Source organism: Tasmannia lanceolata, unplaced genomic scaffold (assembly GCF_043159265.1).
Source record: "Tasmannia lanceolata isolate RefF3 unplaced genomic scaffold, GAP_Taslan_0.1 ptg000013l, whole genome shotgun sequence".
NCBI classification, from domain to species: Eukaryota; Viridiplantae; Streptophyta; class Magnoliopsida; order Canellales; family Winteraceae; genus Tasmannia; species Tasmannia lanceolata.
The window spans coordinates 1,809,739-1,830,017 of record NW_027518690.1 but is presented as its reverse complement, the minus strand read 5'-3'; the positions used below and the strand labels follow the sequence as shown (position 1 = coordinate 1,830,017).

General features: G+C 36.7%; 1 protein-coding gene across 3 annotated transcripts; it reads left to right on the top strand.

The window, feature by feature from the left end:
- The first annotated feature begins 4,790 nt into the window (after nucleotides 1-4,790).
- Nucleotides 4,791-19,266, top strand: ACR3 (ACT domain repeat 3). 3 transcript variants are annotated; one of them, XM_077393676.1, is made up of 8 exons: nucleotides 4,791-4,984; nucleotides 9,066-9,169; nucleotides 10,332-10,377; nucleotides 10,826-10,940; nucleotides 11,044-11,111; nucleotides 13,383-13,997; nucleotides 15,640-15,744; nucleotides 18,747-19,266. In XM_077393676.1, the coding sequence occupies exons 2-8, from the start codon at nucleotides 9,099-9,101 to the stop codon at nucleotides 19,065-19,067; spliced, it is 1,341 nt and encodes a 446-aa protein (XP_077249791.1). In that variant the 5' UTR covers nucleotides 4,791-4,984; nucleotides 9,066-9,098; the 3' UTR covers nucleotides 19,068-19,266. The 3 variants fall into 3 exon arrangements, with proteins under 3 accessions (XP_077249791.1, XP_077249790.1, XP_077249792.1); XM_077393675.1 differs by having other exon boundaries at nucleotides 9,059-9,169; XM_077393677.1 differs by lacking the exon at nucleotides 4,791-4,984 and adding an exon at nucleotides 6,668-6,800 and having other exon boundaries at nucleotides 9,059-9,169.
- Nucleotides 19,267-20,279: the final 1,013 nt, after the last annotated feature.

The following is a 20,279-nucleotide window of genomic DNA, read 5'->3' as shown; positions in this document are numbered from 1 at the left end:
TGAGCAATGTTTCTTTCGTAGGAAGGAATTAAGGAAACCCTAAGTCCCTAACCAAAATAAAAATGCAATTTATTATTTTATTATTTTATTTTCACCACCGATGTTAGCACTACGATTTTTTGATAATGGCATACACTCAGCTTGTCTTTATTATTTCAACATCTGTCAAAAGGTTATTATAGTTCCCAAAATGCTCTCAGAAGCTAATTAAAAGGAAAAGACAAGCTAAGTTTATATTTGGGGACATCTTGTAGCCGATCCACAGAGTTTCTAGTAGTTTTTCTTAAAAAAAACACTTAAAAATATACAAAAAAATGGCATTGATTAACGGGGCGAGCGTGGAGAGGCGGGGCGGGGAGGGGACAACTACATCCCCTTCCCCTTCCCCTATCAAATCGGGGAATCCCCGCCCCAAACGGAGCGGGGCGGGGCGGATCCCCTCTTTTTCGGGTGAAATTGCCAGCCCTAAATCCACAGCCGATGCTCTCTCTCGCCTCTCTCTCTCTCTCTCTCTCTCTCTCTCTCTCTCTCTCTCTCTCTCTCTCTCTCTCTGAACCGTGGGCCAAACCACCCATTGGTGTGTTCGTGGGAAATTATATGGTGGAAGGCTGTGCGTGCACGTGCAGCCCAAAAAAAAAGTGGGACCCACATATTTGGGTGATCTAAACCGTTCATTTGTTGGGCCCGGTGTAGATAGGGTGTGCTCAGAAAATCTTTTCCATAGGATTCTCCTAACCCTTCGATCTGTGAGGTTTATAATGAACAGCAAAGTATAAAAACCTAAAGATCGGAGGGTTAGGATCATCCTGTGGAGAAGATTTTCTAGGCACACCCTATATACATCTGGGCCCAACAAATGAACAGTTTAGATCACCAAACAATGTGGGCCTCACTGCTATTTTTGCGCTTCGCATATAAATTCTCTGTTTTTTGAACGATGTAGGCTTTGTTGTATTTGTAAGAGATTTTATATTGGTATAAGCCAGTATAGTCCAGTTTTTTTGGAAAGTTATTATACATCCCACACCATAGGACGATCCAAACCGTCCATTTGATGAACCACAAAGTAAATAGGTTGTGTTCCCAAAAATTGTTTCCATAGGATGATCCCAGCCGTCCGATAGATATGCAATTTCTCTATAGATCGGAGGGCTAGGATCATCCTATGGAAATGATTTTTTGGGCACAACCTATTTAATTTATCGCCCATCAAATGGACGGTTCGGATAATCCTATGGTGTAAGTTGTACAATACTTTTTGAAAAATACTGCAAATCACTTGGGCCCACCTTGTTTGAAGATCCAAAGATTCATTGGTTGGGCTATTAAATAAATTTTCTTCATAAGATGATCCTAACCCTCCGATGTATAGATGGACATCATCACATATAACCCTCTACAGATCACATTGTTAGGTCATCTGAGATGATTTTGAGGGCACAGGCCAAACAACTTGATGGTTTAGATCTTTGAAGAAGGTGTCGTGTGCAACTATGTATGGATGATTTCCTAAGAAAGATATCCTCTTCCCTTCTTGGCCCTGCGTCAACAAGTTGGCTAATGCCCAAGTCTTTGGTAGTGGTAAGGATGATTTCCCAATCAGATATTTAGACCACCCTCTTTGTTTGCATCCTTACTAAGAAATGGTGGAATCTCATTGTAGATTGGATAGAGAGCTAAACATAAAAATAAATCTATCTTAAACTAGATAACACAAACATACATAAAAGAAAAGAATGTGACTCTTAATGGTTGACTGGATAATCATTTGCAGAGGTGGGACTAATTGGCAACAGATGATCACCCTCTTGCTTTTCAGAAAGAGGCTGATTAGAAGGATAGTCATTGCCTCTCACACAAAGACATGTATGTGTAAGTAAGATTGCTGATCTTGTAGGCCATCAACTTGAAGAAAATGACATCTCATCTGTCATTTTCTTGAGAAGACAAGTGGATATTTTTTTATTTTTTTCAAGAACACTCAGAATTGCACTATTCATTCAGAAGGATATTGTAATGTGTAATGGCAACATAATTTTTTTCAAAAGCAAAGTCAGAATTGCACTATTCTATTCACTCATAGGGATAATGTCAATACCAACAATCGCTATCAACCTCAGCCATTAGCCATTATATAAAACAAGAAAACAGCACTCGCTGTAACAATTCATGCGATAAAAGAAGAGACTAAGAGGGTCCTCTTTAGATGCCACTAAAATTATTCCATATTTGTAAATCAGATTATTAAAAGGGAAATGATATTTCCACGCTCTTCTTTAGTCGACCCTAACTTTTCAGAGTCGGGGTCCCAACTTTTCCTACTCGATCCTAACTTTAGCTGACTCGACCCCAACTTATGGCTAATGGTTGATATATGTTGCCAAACATGCCCTAAGTTATTGATTTTGAATTTCAAACCCGATTTTTTGTTGGTAGTAAATTTTATACACATGTATCACACTGATGGTGGAGAGGAGGGGCTTGAGAGGGTGAGTGGGAGTGGAGATAGCACAATAAATCCCTAGAAAATAGTGAAAAAAAATGCACTACTTAAAATTGGGTTTTATTTTTCATGTTTTTCAAGGAATTTTCATGCTCCCCTCACTCCCACTCACTCAAGTCTCTTCCTACCGGTTCATCTCTCAAGACGGGCCAATATTCCATGAAATATTTTTTCATGGTTGCCAAACATGCCCTTAGTGAATGCTTGGCTACCACGAAAGTATTTTCATGATAAACCGGTGTGTTCAAGTGGTGAATGGCTAAAAATTAGGAGACTTGTATCTCAAGTGGTGAGAAGTGACTAAAAATCATGAAAAAAAAAAAAAAACCTCTACTCAAAGTAGGATCTTTTTTCCTGATTTTTAGTCACTTCTCCCCCTCGTCTCAATCGCGCCCTCTCAAATCTCTCTCCTTCTCCCATTCACCCTACGCCTCTCTCACGACTTGCAAACAATAATTTATCATGAAAAAAAATTCTTGGCTGCGAGACATGGCCTAAAATTCAAATATTTACATAGAAGGTGTTTATAAGTTTAGGTGAGTATACTTTTAAGCTGACAGTGTTATCCTGAGAACTAACCAAGAATCTCTCTTCTAGCTATTAAAAAACAAGGGCAGGCAAAAACTAGCAACCTTTTTTAGTAGAATCTCTTTACAGGAAAAGAAGAAACGGAAGCCATCCGTTTTTTTTTTTTTATAGATTCCTCAAAAGAGGGAAAAAAAACAAGAGATTTAGTGGAGAACCCAATGATAAGATATTACAATAAGAAGGGAGAATATTCGTAAGATGTTTTATTTTGAGGTGGAATAAAGGTGACGATGTGAGGGGAACGTTGCATAAAACTAATGCCAAAGGCTATGCTTGGCAACCATGAATTATTATTCCATGGAATATTCATGGGCCCAATTGCATGAGAGGCTAGTAAGGAAGGAGAAGGAGAGCATCGAGTGGAAGGGAGTAGATGTAACATCAAAACTCCCTAAAAGCTAGTGAAATGATATCAACACTCGAGTGTTTTAAAACGTTTGGGTGTTGATATCATTTCCCTTTTATAATTGGTTTTTGTTTACCTGATTTTTAGGAGTTTTCTATTCTTTCGAATTTTACCCCCACCATATTTTGTAAATGACAAAATTTTAAACTCATTTTCTTGTGTTTCTGTTTTTTTTTTTTTTTGCTAGGTTTTTTTTTGAACCAGTAACGTATTAAACTCGAATTTTTGTAGTCCCCGAAATTAATTTCAGCCCAGAATTAAGGAATTTCAAAGATTTTTCCTGTTAAAAAATACTTTTCCAAAATTTCAGCATAATGTCGGTAATTTTGGTCGAAATTTTATACATAATAAAATAGAGTTTTATTTGATTTCGTGGATTTCGCTCGGCCTAAAATTTCGGTTTAGATGAGGACCGAAATCACTCCCGAAACCGAAATTTAAAACCTCTAGCCAACTAGATGTGGCATTTTGGTAAATTAAAATAAGAAAGGGACGCCTAAGTATCTGAGCTGGTCGCCGCATAATCACCCTCGTTGTCAATAATATTTGATATTGACACCCATAAATTTATTATTTAGGCATTTTCTACCATTTTGTCTTATTTGATTGTCCTTTTCTTTACACATACAACCAAACTGATTGGGTGTCATGCCTAATATATAGGGTATCTATATCACCCCCATTTATATAAATACTTAATCGGTATAGAATAAAGAGAAATGGTGTCGTCACTCCTCGTCACTCTCAAGTTTTGATAATTACACTCCTCCCTTTACGAAATATCATGTATTATGAATTTATAATAGCTGTTCATAGCTTCTTTTTTTTTTTTTTAAGGGGAATTGCTAGTGTCCATCACAAAAGCAATTTCACGGCTAGTCTGTTGCATGCATGTCACACCAACCATTTGTCTCCATTCACAGGGTGGTTAGTCTGACAAGGGACAAACCAGCTGCGAAAGGACCCTAGCAAATTCCCTTTTTTAAGAATTTTAACAGCTAAGTTGAAAGGAAAGATCCACAGTAGTTGTTAAGCTCATTGTTAAAATAAACTTTATGGGCCCCACTAATGCCCCATCCATGTGATCTGGTCCACATATTTTAGGGTTTCATAAACTAAATTAGAAACTGTTGATTTAGCAGTTATTTATAGAAAAACAAAAAGGGAAGTGCGGTTAGTATAATAATAATAAAAAAAAATGAAAGAATAAAAGAATAAAAGAATAGAAAATTAGAGATATTTAATGTCGCTTATATGTGTCGTTTGTTTAGAAAGAAGAGGAAGGGGGTGGGCCTCCTTCTGATAGTCATAGCTTAGTAGTGAACGTGTGAGGTGCATGTTGTGTGCAAGTGCTATTTCCACGTCCAAAGGCGATAATTCCACTTCACCAACGATCCCTTTTTTCTTCTCTCTCTCTCTCTCTCTCTCTCTCTCTCTGGGTTTTGTTGATTGAGGATTTCGATTTCGGAAAGCTCAGCTGGTGAAAGGTTAGCATTTTCTTTTCTTCGATTTCCATCTCTGTTTTTTTTTTCCTCTCCATCTCCTCTTTATCTGATGCGTTTTTTACATAGTCCGCTTGATCTTGCTAAATCTGAATGATTAGATAAATCTCTCTTCTTCTTCTTCTTTTCTCTTCCAGTTTCCTTTAGCGGTGAGATCGATTATGTAGATTTTCTTTGAAATTTCTTTTATCTTGGCGCAATTCTTAAAATAGTCTTGTGTTTGAAACTTCTGCTTTAGAAGAGGAGAATTTATATGATGCCTGACCGTCAAAATAGCCACCTAGCCCTTCATTTTTGAAGGTCGGGCATCATATAAATTCTCCGGTCGGCCATATAAATTCTCTGGTCGGACAAAAATCAAGGGCGAGGTGGTTTGCCATCATATAAAAACTCTTAGAAGAGATCCTAAAAAAAAAATGTGTTTGTTTGTTCCAAATCCTACACGTTTTCTTGCCTCCTCCGTCGGAAAGTACAAGAGGGCAGGTACTGCCATATTTTGATAACGGCACTACTACTCTTTTCAATTTATAGCTTTTTAATTCGCTCTGAAAACTGCTCAGCAGCCTATCAGAAAAGTGTGAGACAAGGTGAGTAGTATAGTGTCATTCTCAAAGTATGGTTGTGCTGATAGTGAAATAAAGTGATTAGTGATCTGGTGATCTCAATCTGGGCCACTACTAGCTTGGGCCATTGAATCTGGTCCTACCGGAATCAGATTACGGTCCGAACGACCAATTTAATGAGAAGGTACTGATCAGCTGCTTATGATCATTATATATTGGAACCAAAGGCAATTAATTTTAGCCCACTATCTAAGACTTTTCTTTGAATTCCATGGAAAAGTTTGGAAAGGAAAATATTTTTAAAATTTCCTACCTTTTTTCACACATGAAAACATTCATTTTATGATAATATCCCTTCAAATTAACAATAGTCATATAATTTCTCTCTAAATCATTGAAAGAAAAAAAATTCTTAAGGAAAACATTTTCCATCAGAAAGGTTTTTCCTACAATCCAAACAGAGCCTTAATTTTGTTTTAGATTCTGGCTATATTCTACTAATCAAGAGTCAACACGCATGACGCAACCCTTTATCTCGTTTTCATGGTGAAAATCTGGATTTATTGCGGAAATGGGATGTGTTCGGCAACAATTCTCTGTAGGGTTTCTTTCTTCTTCTTTTTTGTGTGAGGAAAAAAAAATGAAGAAGATGGCCTTTGACATTTACAAAAGGAAAATATAGAAGAGGCAAAGTTGGAAAGTTGCCACTTCAAAAGTGCTTAATAAATCTAAAATGCATTCTTGGCGTTTTCATTTTGCTACAAATCGTTTCATAGCCTATTTCGAAAACGTTTTTTAGCCAGGATGTTGGCACAATGTTTTGATAATTGCACTAACTCCTCTTTTATTATTTAAAAAGCTGTCAAAAGTTATTGCAGTTCCCAAAAAGGTATCACAAGCCAATTAAAAAAAAGAAGAGAAGCTGAGTTTGTGCAATTATTAAACATTGTACTGCCGATATCAGTTTAAAAAAAACCGAGTTTTGCATACTTATGTGGGGCCCGCACAAAATGACACAATGTGACCTCAGCTATTTTGGTCATCCAATCGTTCTGTGCAGCGTGTCTTCTTCTATTGTACCTCTTCTATTCCACGCCTCACAATATGTCGTAGAAATATTCTTCTCCACCACAGCATGGACGGCTTCCGTCTCTCTCCTTTTCTGTAGAGGGATGCCCCAAAAAGGAAGCTTCCTTTAATCCTTCCTCAATTTTGCAACCCCCCGGGGGGGGAATTTGGTTAGTTTTCCTAAAGACCTAAACACTGTAGTCTCTACATTAGGGGTGTAAACAGATCGAATTCGAAGCGGATATGGCTATATCCGAATTGGATTACAGTATACACTATCCGAATTCGGATTCGAATTCGAATTCGATGGATATTTAATATCTATTACCGAATTCGTATCCGTCGGATATTGTTCGAATTCGGATATTATCCGTATCTGTTTTTCCGATAAATTCGAACATTTACTTGCAGCACTTTATCTTCTTCTCCTTCTTACTCGAATTAATTTTCCAAACCCTAAAACCAGACCTCTACCTTCTCTTCACAAAATTAACTCACAAACCCTAAAATATATGAGATCATCTTTTTACTTTTAAAACAAAGGCAGAGAGAGAGAGAAGCGGTGGGGATAGATGATGGTGTTGATAGTGGTCTTTGGATTTTTTCTTTTTTTGTGTATAATGGAATGGGCTTGGGATATTTTGAACATAGGAAATGGGGGTGCTGATGGTGGAAGATGAAGAGAAATGGGGATGGGGATGGGGTTAGAGATGGAGGTGACTGGCGGTGATGGAGGTGGCTATGAGAAGGTGGAGAGGGGCGACAATGGATTTTGGTGGGGTTGGAGGCACCAAGGAATGCCGAAGATGGTGTCTCAGCCTCCTGCTTTCTCCGCTCTTGTCTTTGCAAACCTTAGAAGTCACCTCTTTTAATTGCATTTTGGGTTTTTATATAATCCCAAGTTAAAAAATTAATCTGAGCCGTCCATTTACCATCAATGACCTAAATGGCATTTTTGCTTTAGAATTCTCCATAAGCTATGCCATCTTCTTTCAATCACCATCATCCATTTATCTCTTTCATCCTACAGCCCACATTTGTTGCTTCATAAAAAAGCCATGTCAAACTCCAAGAATACCCTTAAAATGAGATATTACTTCATTTCCTACCCAAAACACTTTTTGTTTTGTTTTTTTTTTCTAAAAAGAAAATTCACTTTTATTTTGGAAACAAAAGATAGTGTGTCATTACTAAAAATAAATATTAATGATATTATTAATAATAAATTAGAAGTACTTACTTCTCGGATTCGGATATTAAACGGATCGGATTAACATTTACCGGATGCGGTAATCGAATTTTCGAATATCCATTTACACCCTACTTTACATAGTTGTTGGGGATTTGCCAGCATCCATCGGGAAAGGCATTTCGCGGATGGAATGTTGCATGGGAGAGCAGCCACCTCTGTATTAGGGAAATAAACTTCGCACACTTTTTCTAATCATATTTGGGAGGCTGTTACGTTTCCCCAAACTTTATTAGCACCCAACTCGAAAAGTAGAGGGTAAAGTGAGTAGTCTATCACTAGGATAAGAGAATGTAGGGTCCACTTGGTCAATGATAAAAACCATTTATCTAGGTCTTGCTATGTATAGGCCATGAACTAAAAACTATTGCCATTGGGCTATTCTAAACCTCCAATCTGTAGAGATTTTCTCCCTGAATAAAGACCAACTTTTTCTAGCTCATATCCTTGCATCAATCTTATAAGAACCCATAAAACAGTGTTGCCGTGGTTTTTTTTTGTTTTTTGTTTTTTTTTACTTTGGTCTCTATCTTCTTGTTGTGACTTATGGCACATATAATGCCACTTCTTTTTTTTTCTTTTGATAATTGAGTGATATAAGCATTCCCTTCTTTGTACTGGCATCCCTTCTTTTAAAAATATACTCATGAGACCCTTGGATTATATATCTTTTCAATTTTGTTACTAATTAGTTTATGTGCATCTAAACTTTAAATCTAGATAAAAACCTTCTTAAATTCTAAGTAATGTTTGGAAATAGTCATCAAACCTGCTCATGTTTTTCCATGTATCATATATTAACGGAAAATTAAGTATTTGCGTATAATATTATAAGAATATAGTCTTATTTGCACATAATCTTATGCGCAAATAATGGTTATGATAGTTATATATGTGCCTAAATAATCCTATTTGCAAATAAGGACGAATTTCGGTGGTGTCTAAAGAGGCCCTTAGTCACTTAAAACACACACACATGCCACATGTATAGTTGGCCCATGAAGATTATTCTAGTCAAAGTTTAAACGGGCTTTATTCATTTTCTATCCTCTCCTTCATGGGTGGCGAAGGAAATGGATAGGAACTGCTGAGATTGATTAATTTAAGTCGAGTTTGATCATCTTTCATTTAGTCATTTACTATTGCTTTCTCTAATCTCTATTTTAATTTATATTATAGTCTGCAGTGTTGATATTCATAGAGACAGAGTTGGGCATGCATGGCTAGAGTTTATTGGCCTTACTTTGATCCGGAGTACGAGACTTTAAACCACAGAATAAACCCTCCAAGGTGCTCTCTCTCTCTCTCTCTCTCTCTCTCTCTCTCTCTCTCTCTCTCTCTCTCTCTCTCCAGTTATATCTTCTCTTTCCATGTTTACTTTTTTTTAATAAATGATCATGAAATAATATCTACACTCAACCCCCTCTTACTAATGTTTGACAAAAACTAAAGGGAGGGCTTATGCTCCTTCCTGTTAAAGTGTAAAAGATAAATAACGCCTTTCTCAAGCTTTTGGAGAAGTTGGCAAGTTAACATGGTAGGACTTGTGTTCAAACCTCCCAGATAGCAAAAATTCACATGCGCCAAGAAAAGTTAAATAGTCCTTTTATCTTAGGCACGGTGTGTCTGACCGGGATAGACTAAAGCCGTGTGCATGGCCTCATGATGTTTTACAAAGGCACAACCACACGCGGATACCATATAAAAACTCACAATGACTTCCTCTTCTTCCTCTTCTTTTTTTTAATTTTACCCTACCTTCATTCGCTATTACAAGGCCCAGCCCTTTTCAAAAAACAAGGCGAGAAATTTACAATAAAATTAGTGGAGATATCAAAATAAGATAGTATGGGTATCATCTCCATAGATGATGTAAGTAATAATGTTGGTGACCACATTTTATGTAATGTATTAGAGAGCATTAGCTATTAGACACGTGTTGTCCGTCTTCCCTACCCCTAGCAGCGTGGCACTTCCTTCATTTAACTATTTATCATTGTCCCGGCCGCCCAAGTTACTTGTGCACTAGATTTTATATTTATCTGTTTGGCAAGAAAAAAAATTCGGGGAACTGTTGTCTTGTCAAGTGAGAGTCTGGTATTGTTGCCCTGCTTGCATTTGTCATTGGAATTTTATCATTTGAAGAAAAAAGAAAAAAAGATATGCCATTAGTTCCATTGTCACTGCCATGCCACAGTCCATAATTGTTGTGAGCATTACAAAAAATTAATTGAGGAGACTGAAGAACATTTTATATTTACTTACATACAATATGTACTTACATACAACATATACCTTGACTGTATGTACTTTGAACAATGTTTCCTAAGTATAAATTTATGGGGCATAAATAAATAGAGCCCCAAGTGTATAAAAATAGTACATTGAACCTCTACTACTTCATTGTGACATTATTGACAAATATCTTATTGTTATTTGTTTCGTAATGCAGGGTATCAATAGATAACGATACTTGCAATGACTGTACATTAGTGAAGGTACACTCATTTTTCTCTCTTTTTTTTTAGATTTTTTAAGAAATGCTGAAGAGACTCGCCCTCTCAATTTTATGTTGCTCCTGGCCCCACCATTCATCTTGTAGTCTTGTACATGTATATGTGATCATGTCCATGGATTTAGGGGCCCACCACTAGAACGTATGGGCTTGGGCTCAAGAGCCAAATACCAAATGGATGATCCTAACCCTTCGATCATAAAACATTTTCTCCTTCAAATGTTGACCTTCGCCATTTGTAGCCGATGATCAAGCAAACTGTTTGTGGTTTCTTTAAATCTCAATGAGATGGTGTTGGGCAGGTATACAAATACTGCTTCAAAAATAGGACATCAAGTTGCTACTTAATAGCAATGCCATTGGGAAGCTATACAAATAGTGTTGAGAAATTGTGCAAGTGAGAAGTAATCTAACCATGGCGGTGGGTGCAGGTGGACAGCGTGAACAAGCCAGGGATACTGTTGGAAGTGGTGCAGGTCCTCACCGATGTAGACCTAGCCATCTCCAAAGCTTACATTTCATCAGATGGTGGATGGTTCATGGATGGTACTTCCTCTCAAAACAAACATTTTCTCTCTCTCTCTCTCTTCAAAATCAAAAGCTTACAGCTACCTGATGGTGTTTTTCTTTCACTCCCTTTTGATTGCAGTGTTCCATGTCACCGACAAACAGGGGAATAAGCTGACTGACAGGAAAACCATTGAATATATAGAGAAGGTCTCTCTCTCTCTCTCTCTCTCTCTCTCTCACACACACACACACACACACACACACACACAATTAAGCAGTTCTTCTGCTCTTCTAAGAACCTGTTTAGGTGTGCAACCCACTTGCATTGTGGGTAAATTTGTATGTAAAATGCAATCTAAAAAGGCTTTTTAAATTGCAGTTTATATGCAAATTGCACTAAAAGTGCAAGTGGGTTGTACACCCAAACTGACTTTACCCTTTATTTTAAAAGATTATTGGGTCAACAATTGAAGTTGAGCATGATTCTTGAATCTGTAATGAGTTTGGTAAATTTAATGTGTTTTTACCCTCTTCTTTTTTCGTGGAAGAAGCATGATTCTTTAACTGTTTAGCCGGTTTGGATGCACAATTAAATATTGTTTGTGTGGTATGTTTTCATTGCACACTCACAAAGTATGATATACTTCAAAAGGCAATGTTTTTCTGTTTCTGCCATTTTTCTTGATGGAAACGTGGAGAAGAGAATTCTTATTTATCTGCTTATCTTTAATGATCTGGAATTATTCTAGCAATAATAAAAATAAAATTAGAAAAAAAAAATGTGTGGGTATTATTCCCACAACCCCACATGCCCATTGATGGGAAGTTTTAGTAGTTATCAAACTACTGACATATGTCAGTGTTGGTACGGGTACGAGTGTCGGAATTTGGGAGAGGGATCATTCTGATCTTTCACACCCTTTCTCACTTTTCTCTCTTTCAAACTCAACATCTATAAATGCAACAAATCAAAGGTAGAAAACAGGGCCTTAGTAAAAAAAATGGAAATGTTCCAAATGGAAAAATTGGGCCTTAGTAAAAACAAATCAAAGAAACATGTTTTACGGAATAAATTCCAAACTGTTTGGTTGCTGGGTTTTTTTTGTTCCCAGGATTTATGTGGGTAAAGGTTTAGTGGTCACATCAGCTTTTTCTTGCTGACATCAGCAAAATCTTGTCTTGAAAAGGGTGTTCTCTCTTTCTCTCTCTACCCTCTCTCTCCACTCATCATAATATCTTTCTCTAATTAATGATTGTCCCCTCTTTTGTCTCCTACCTTTACCCACATAAATCCCAGGAAAAAAAAAACCCGGCATCCAAACAGAATAAGGATTTTCCAAAACAAGAATTTTCCGAAAAAACTTCTAACTTTTTTTAGGGTCTTCCAAACCATGGTTTTCTAGAAAAAAAAATCCATGGAACTATGGAAGAGCAGGAAAAAAATGTGTTTCTTTGATTAATTTGCACCATTTTTTCGATTTATAGCAGATTATGGGTGGATTTTTTATTTTTATTTTTTTGAGATAGAATAGCTTTATACATTCTAAATCATAACATCTTTCCTTCTTCTTTTTTCATTTTCATCATTTCGATCGAATTTGGGGAATTTCGATTGAAATTTCGACAGAAATAATAAAGTGGAACGAATTCATTGAGATTTCATTTCGGCGGGGATGGAAATGGAACATTTCGGCCATTTCGTGTTGGTTTTTGTGGAAATTTAAAACCATGACACACACACACATATAGATGATGTAATTTGTGCATTTAATTATCATTGAATAGAAAGCCTCCCGCATGAATTGTTTACTCTCTTTTTCTCTATTCTCATCCCACACCAACTTTGAATACTTTATGCCATGCCGGTCCTTGCTAGGATATCATTTCTGATTGGACTGTTGTTCATTAACATCTTTGATCGAGGCTATTATCAATTTGCTCCTTTAACTGATGTTGTAAAATGTCACTTTTGAAGGAATTTTAATCATGAACGGAAAAATTCTTGAAAAATAATCTTATTTTTGTGACGAGGAATAGGAGAATGCTTTTGTAACACAAACTTGAGTTGGAAAAAAGTTCTTGTACTTTATAGATTCAGCATAGTAGGAATCTCTCCAAGTATGGCCCTGTTTCTTTTCTACACAAATGAATTGTCTGAGGGAGCACATACTTGACTATCTTTAAATGTGTGCTCAGTTTGAATTGATCCATCTCATTGCAACATTTTTTTGTTTTTTCTTCGCGGTGCTGGATCTAAATTTTATTAAGGTTGGTATACTTTCCTTATCTTCGCTTGGTGTTCTATTGTGATTCATCATTCCAAATGTTAAATTTTGGCAATGTGGTTGCCTCAGATATTACCGCTTGTATCATATATAATTGCTTTACTTTATTTTAATAAACTTTCTTAATTATCAAAAAAGAAATATGTGCACATAATTTCCAACATATCTTCTTATGATGCTTGGTTGAATACAGGCTCTGGGACCAAAGGGCAATACTCTAGTCCGAGAAGGGAAGACCTGGCCAGGGAACAGAGTGGGTTTGCATTCTAATGGTGATTACACTGCCATTGAGCTCATCGGTACAGATCGAACAGGCCTCCTATCTGAGATATCGGCCGTTCTTGCAGACCTCCATTGCAATGTGGTTGCCGCAGAGGTTTGGACCCACAATATGCGTTTAGCCTGTGTCGTTTATATTAACGATTATGCCACATGTCGTGCTTTGGATGACCCAATCCGGTTATCGGCAATAGAGGAACAGCTCAAGAATGTTCTACGCGGGCAAGGTGATGTCAACAGGGGGGGCCACACAAGTTTCTCTGTTGGTTTCACCCACACAGATCGTCGACTCCACCAGATGATGTTTGCTGACAGAGACTATGAAGGTGGAGTGATAGATGGGGATGTTGCTGTCTCTTTCAAGCCAATTATTACAGTTGATCATTGCGAAGAGAAGGGATACTCAGTGGTAAATGTTAGGTGCAAAGATAGGACTAAGTTGTTGTTTGATATTGTGTGCACACTCACAGATATGCAATATGTTGTCTTTCATGCCTCCATTGGATCCGACGGCCCCTATGCAATACAGGCAAGAATCAATCAAGAAATCTTTCTTTTCCCTTAAAGAGTAATTTGAAAGCAAACAAAGATACACATTTTACCACATAAATGGCTTGATTTATAATCTTACTAGCATGCTTTCTCCATTTTTAATCAAACTAGAAGAACAGAAAACATAGTTCCAATGCATGTTGGAACTTGGAATACATATACATGATGAGAAAATAAATAAGCAAAGAGATTTATTGGTAAATGAGGATTGCTATGCTGAAATATGAGAGCCATAGCTATGTGGCTGATGTGGGGTTTAGTTCCCTTAGCATCCATCTTTGAATACTTGGTTAGCTGGTAAATTGTTAGTAACTACCCCTTCTCTTCTTACCAAGACAGAGGAGAAGAGAAGTGGGCCCTGCTTTTCATCTCTCTCTCTCAAATTATGTGTCCTCATTCAAGAGATTTTAAAGATTTGCGGTCAAGTCTCAACCGAGTCAATTTTTATCTCAATTTCACTATTTCTGTTTCTTCAGTAATCTTGTGGTCAAGTTTCGACCATTTCTTTTATCGTAATTTCATGATTTGTTTCTTAGACAATTTTTTGGTTTTTCTTGCTCAAGTACTGCAGATCTAATTTGTAAAAGTTGGATTGCTATAAATTCACCATGGTTTTATGATTCTGATTGTGTGGTTTGTTTCAAGGTGTTTTCAGATTATTCAATAAATCTACGGTTCTCATAACCAGACTTTTATGATATTTGATTAGTTTCTCAGTTCATTTTCTTCAGTGCAAAAATGATCCCACCAAAAATCACCTCAGCTTGTATCACAGAATTTTGGAATGACAAGCTTGAAATCAAATTTGAGTAGAGATGAGAGATGTGATTGGAAATTCTCCTCCTTCTCCTGATATGGTACATACGAGAGGAATGCTAGCCAGTTTATCCATAAATTATATTATTAAGGAAATGGAGGGCAGGATTGGCTCCATGTGGAGGTTGGGACCAAACTCCATAATCCATATTTCTCTATGGATCCAAATTCGATGGTAGTGCTGGTGATAATGTTTGTGATTTTGTACACCGATTGGATGTTTATGGCTAAGCAATGAGTTTTGGCGTATAGTTTATAGCAGAGATAGGATGCTCAAATTTAAATTTTATTTTTTGTTAATAAATAAAGCCTATCATGGATGAAATGGAGAAACTTTCCTCTTCTCTCGTTTTTTCTTCTTTTTTCCTTTACCATATTTGAAACAAATACTGAAACCCTCGATGTTCCAGTGCATTGAACTTCTGCTACACACAAATCACAAGGAATTCTCCAAGTTTCTGAAAGTTTGTTTAAAAAAAAAGGGCGGCCCAGTGAACGAGGCTCCTGCCATTGCGGGGTCTGGGGAGGGATAGATGTTCTAAGTTTCTGAAAGTTTGATGTTCTGAGTATTTCTTAAAGCCTCTCAATTTCAAACTTCTCAATTGATCGAACACCTATCAAACCAACATTAGCTTTCCCCTCATATTTAATAAGGATTGCAACTATTGGAACTTTTTTGGCATTTTGGTTGTTCATAGGGGATTTGTGTTCGTTTTAAAGAATTTGCAGCTTTTTATAGGAGGGTTTTGTCGAAGTAAAACTAATATTCCAAACAGTTCTTAAGGATTTTTTGTTACTTGCAGGAGTATTATATACGCCACATGGATGGTTGCACCCTTGATACAGAAGTTGAAAAGGCAAGGGTTGTCAAGTGTCTTGAAGCTGCAATCCGGCGAAGAGTATCTGAGGTGAGTAAAAACCTCGACATTTAACCCAACCATTATCCTCTTGTTGTCCTTTTAATGCATAGACGAAATGTTTTCTGATTTTGTCCTAAAAGTAAGTTTTGGGGAGAACATGAGTATTTTCACCCCTACGATTTAAGAAAGTGCATTGCTGCCCATCCTTATCTTTAATTGTAGGGACATAATTAGTACTTTTCCTCATCTTGAGCACTTCTCATAGACAGTTCAAGGCATAAAAAGTTACTAAACAATATGCTCCCTAATGTGGGAGATTCAATCCACTCAAAGTCTCTAACAGTGCTATACTCCATCAAACTTAAAAAAACCAAGCTTGTTACTTGTATATGTTTAATATTCTCTTGTACTTTAACTTTTTTTGTTATAATTAAATTAGATTCCATAGAAAATGTTTATGAAATCCTCGTAGGCGTTTGGATTCTGGAAGCCTTCATATTGAGTTAAATGAACTAAATTTTTCCATTAAGTTTCTGATGCAAGGTTCCCATATTTTGCAGAAACAATTTACAAGAAATGACCAGGGTAAAAGCAACTTTTAAATCAATTTTCTCCTAGAATAATAAAATATTTTCCATTTCGAAAACATCGATTGTTAGAAGGCCATTTTTCATATGGTATTTTTCAATTCATCATTTCTCGTTTCTTTTTTTATTGGATTTCTATGCTCTTTTAAGGGACACACAGACCAATTTCAAGTAACAGTGGAAAGCAACACAGATTTATTGCTACATGCACTTCCTATTTTGCTACAAGAAGGATATCACTTTAATGTAAATGTACCAAGTTTCCTACTCCCACTTCTTTGGACAAAAATCCCCAAAACTACTGCTCCATATTGAGACAGATCCATATTTCAAGATCCGAAAACTTACGGATCCACATTCAAGATCCGTGAAGTTGTCCAGATGACATTAGGGTCCGACGAATTTCAAAACTATGTCCTGACATAGTTTGCGGGGTTTAGTATAAATTATAGGAGTACTTTAGTAATTTTCATCACATGTTATTAAACATAAAAACAACCCCTCATATCCTGTGCTCCATTTCTTTTTCCCTCTTGTTTGCGAAGGCGGTAAATCTAATCCCCTCTTTCATTCTTTTTTCTTTTATCTCGTTGCTTCCCTCTTTATCTTTACCCTCCGCCTTCGCGCCTCTGCATCCACCTTTTTTCTCTTTCCCTCTCTCATAAAAGATGAAGGCTTGCCTCATAGACATTGGTTGTTCTGCTTATGCTTAGGTATTTTACTATGCTCTCTTTCTATTCCTTTTTCTTTGGAATGAATTATAATTATGGTGGTAAAGTAGTTAAATGCTCAAATATGTAAATATTAACTTATTGTACTTGGCAGTACCATACATTGCGCAATTATTGTAAGGGTGGTAAATTAGTTTCTTCTTTGTTGTTTGATCTTGAGAGCTTCAAAGCAATGTCCAAATCCAAATGGACTTGGATTCAAACATTGAGAGTGGGATCTGAGGAATTCTCTTATTATAATCCGAGCGATCATGACTTGGACATTTGTGGATCCAATCCAATTTTGGCCCGTTACTCAAAATGCTTAGTCCTAACATGAAACCGTAGGTTCTGTGACATTTTGTTGACATTGTGATTGTCACAAAACAAATTATGAGAATCTAAACTGATGTGTAGCTTTTGTAATAAGTGTCTAACCCACATATATTGGCACGAATGGATGCCATATCCCTGTACTATTCTTTTGCACTGAGTCAGACAAATTGCCGGGGGGGGTGATATTGTTCTTCCTTTTCCATTCATTCTTTTGGAAAATCGGATATATCAGAATTATCTAATTCAAATATGGAGGCTTTAAATTCCCAGGTGCTTATAAAGTGGGCAAACAAGTTAAGTAGTCTAATTCCTAAAAATATCCTTAGTAGATTGGAAATTTCTTAGGTGGTTGATGGTTGAAAGATGCTAGTTACATGTTTTAAGTATAGTGTGTCATGTTATAGTGTGTTTGTTATTTATTCATGTCATCTAAGTCACAGGGGCACTTCTGTCAATATGTAAATATCACAAAAGTGAATAGTGCATGCTACGTGATTCCCCCCCCCCCCCCCCTCACTTCATGGTTTTAAATTTCGGCTGAAACACTTTGTTTCAGGCAAAATATTTTGGTCTCGATTGTAAATAACATGAAAGAAATAGAAAGAAATCAGTCTAACTATGAACATAATCATGTACAAGTGTTTCAGCCAAAATATTTCGGTCTCGGTTGTGAATAACATGAAAGAAATAGAAAGAAATCAGTCTAACTATGAACATAATCATGTACATGGTCATACTACAAGTCTACAATACAGTACAACACATTACAACAAGCACTCAGAAACCAGCACATAAGCAAGATAACCACTCTAATGATATACCAACATAGAACACCTTGTGGAATTTGTTATTGCACATGTTTGAATGTTTGATAATTCTGTACATACTGCCTTTCACGTTCAATTTATAGAAATATAATTATGTAACACATAATGGCATAGTATAACACTAATGCACTAAATAGTAAAGAAAGTTATATTTTGACTTTTGTTTTTTAAATTATTTTTAATATTATATGAAAAAATATAACAAAAAATTGAGAAAATACAACATGAATAGGGCATGGTTAAATCTTAACATGCCTTGATTCTGTTCTCTTCAAGTTTAAAATTTTACATATAGAAAGTGGTTGGACTTTAAAATCATAGCAGTTATACCATGTTCTGTCGCTGCTATTATCTTGGACTGACTATATGGCTCTTCCCCATGATTTTCTTCCAAGTCAGGTTAAGTAAGATTAGTTTCTAATGGGGGACCTTCAGTGCTAATTTTTTTCTCTCAAGTGTCATTATCATTATGAGCATGGACTGTCATTATGATTATCAACTAGTGGTTTACAATTGGTCAGGGAGCTACCATACATGGAGTCTTCCTTTTCCTGAATCAGTTTTTAAATTTGTTATTTGGTTTACTTCAGGATGTAACATTGGAGTTCTGTGGAAGGGACAGAGTGGGTTTACTCTCCGAGTTGACTCGGCTTCTTCGTGAAAACGGTTTGTCAGTTACAAGAGCTGGTGTAACAACACTAGGGGACCAGGCAGTGAATGTGTTTTACGTGAAGGATGCCTCTGGGAATCCAGTAGACATGAAGACAATTGAAGCACTTCGCCAAGAGATCGGGCAAACTATGATGCTGGATGTGAAGAAAGTTTCTCCCAATACCACAACACCTGAGTCTAGTGGATGGGCCAAGAAGAATCTCTCTATTGGGAGTTTGTTTGAGAGGTTTTTGCCTTAAAACACTATCATATTTGAAGAAACAACACTTCCATTGTCAACTTTGAGAGCAGAATTGTTTAGGTAAGACATGAACTTGTCTTCCTTTTTTTCTTTGCAGGAAGTGTGAGAAGTTGACAAATTGAACATAAGATATAGGGTTGGGGTTGGTTTCTCCACCCATATAATTGGGTAACCCCCACCCATTTACCTTGTTGTTATTTGCTTGTTTCTGGTTGGGCTGGTGTCCTCTACGCATGAAATCATATGGTTTTCGGTCCTGCTTTCCCAACTATTTTCTTTTCCAGACTAAATGGGTGTAAAACAAATTTTATGCCCATTTTTTTTCACTTGGGCTCTGTTCTTTTAACGTAAAATGGTCATATTACAAATTTTACTCCCATTTTTGAGTGGTAAAAATGAGGGTAATTTATTGTTATATGCCCATTTTATAGAGAGAGAAAAAAAAAAGGGTGTGAATGTAGGCATGGGCCACGTTTTCAATGGTCCCTGTGCCCCAAAAAGCTTCTCTATTTGGACTATCCTAACCGTTATTGTGGGAGTAGATGGGCAACTTAGAAAGTTGAAAGAGAACAATTCATAAATCTTGACAATCAGAGGGTCAGAATTGTAGGGTGCAAAAGATTTTTGGACAATGAATGGTTTTTGATCTCTAATATGCAATCTGGCCCATATTTTTCCTTGGAAAAAAACATGCAAATTTCATTTACAGAGTAATATTATTGAGAAACTTACCTCCGGCCATGGCGATCAGATCCTAGCATTAGCTTTCCTGAAGAATTGAAGCCATCAAAGTTCCATTTATGGGATTGATATGATACGTATCAAAAAAGAAAGAAAAAAATGTTCGAGGTATCAAAAATGGTGTAGACACCACTTTTGATTGATCCAAACCATTCATTTGAGGGGCCTGGCTTTGGATCTATGCCCAATAATAAATTAAGCCAAACATAATATCAAACAAACAGATGAATGGTTTGGATTAATCAAAGGTGGGACCCACTATGTCGTAGAGGGTGTACCACATTGTATTATAATGAGGCCGCGCCCCACTTAATACTACAAAAAGAAATAAGGAAATGATATCAGCACTCCCATGTTTTCATAATAGCACTCCTCACTTCACTGTGCATTTCTTGAATTGGCTGCTTATAGCTAAGGTTTGAAATTTCAGTTTCGGTTTCGGCCTCAGCCAAAAACGAAATTTCGGTGA

Excerpts from the sequence above, each read along its gene's own strand:
- ACR3 (XM_077393676.1), top strand. The coding sequence starts at position 9,099 with ATGGCTAGAGTTTATTGGCCTTACTTTGATCCGGAGTACGAGACTTTA. Across the intron at positions 9,170-10,331 it reads CACAGAATAAACCCTCCAAG|GGTATCAATAGATAACGATA; the intron begins GTGCTCTCTCTC and ends TTCGTAATGCAG. Across the intron at positions 13,998-15,639 it reads ACGGCCCCTATGCAATACAG|GAGTATTATATACGCCACAT; the intron begins GCAAGAATCAAT and ends TGTTACTTGCAG.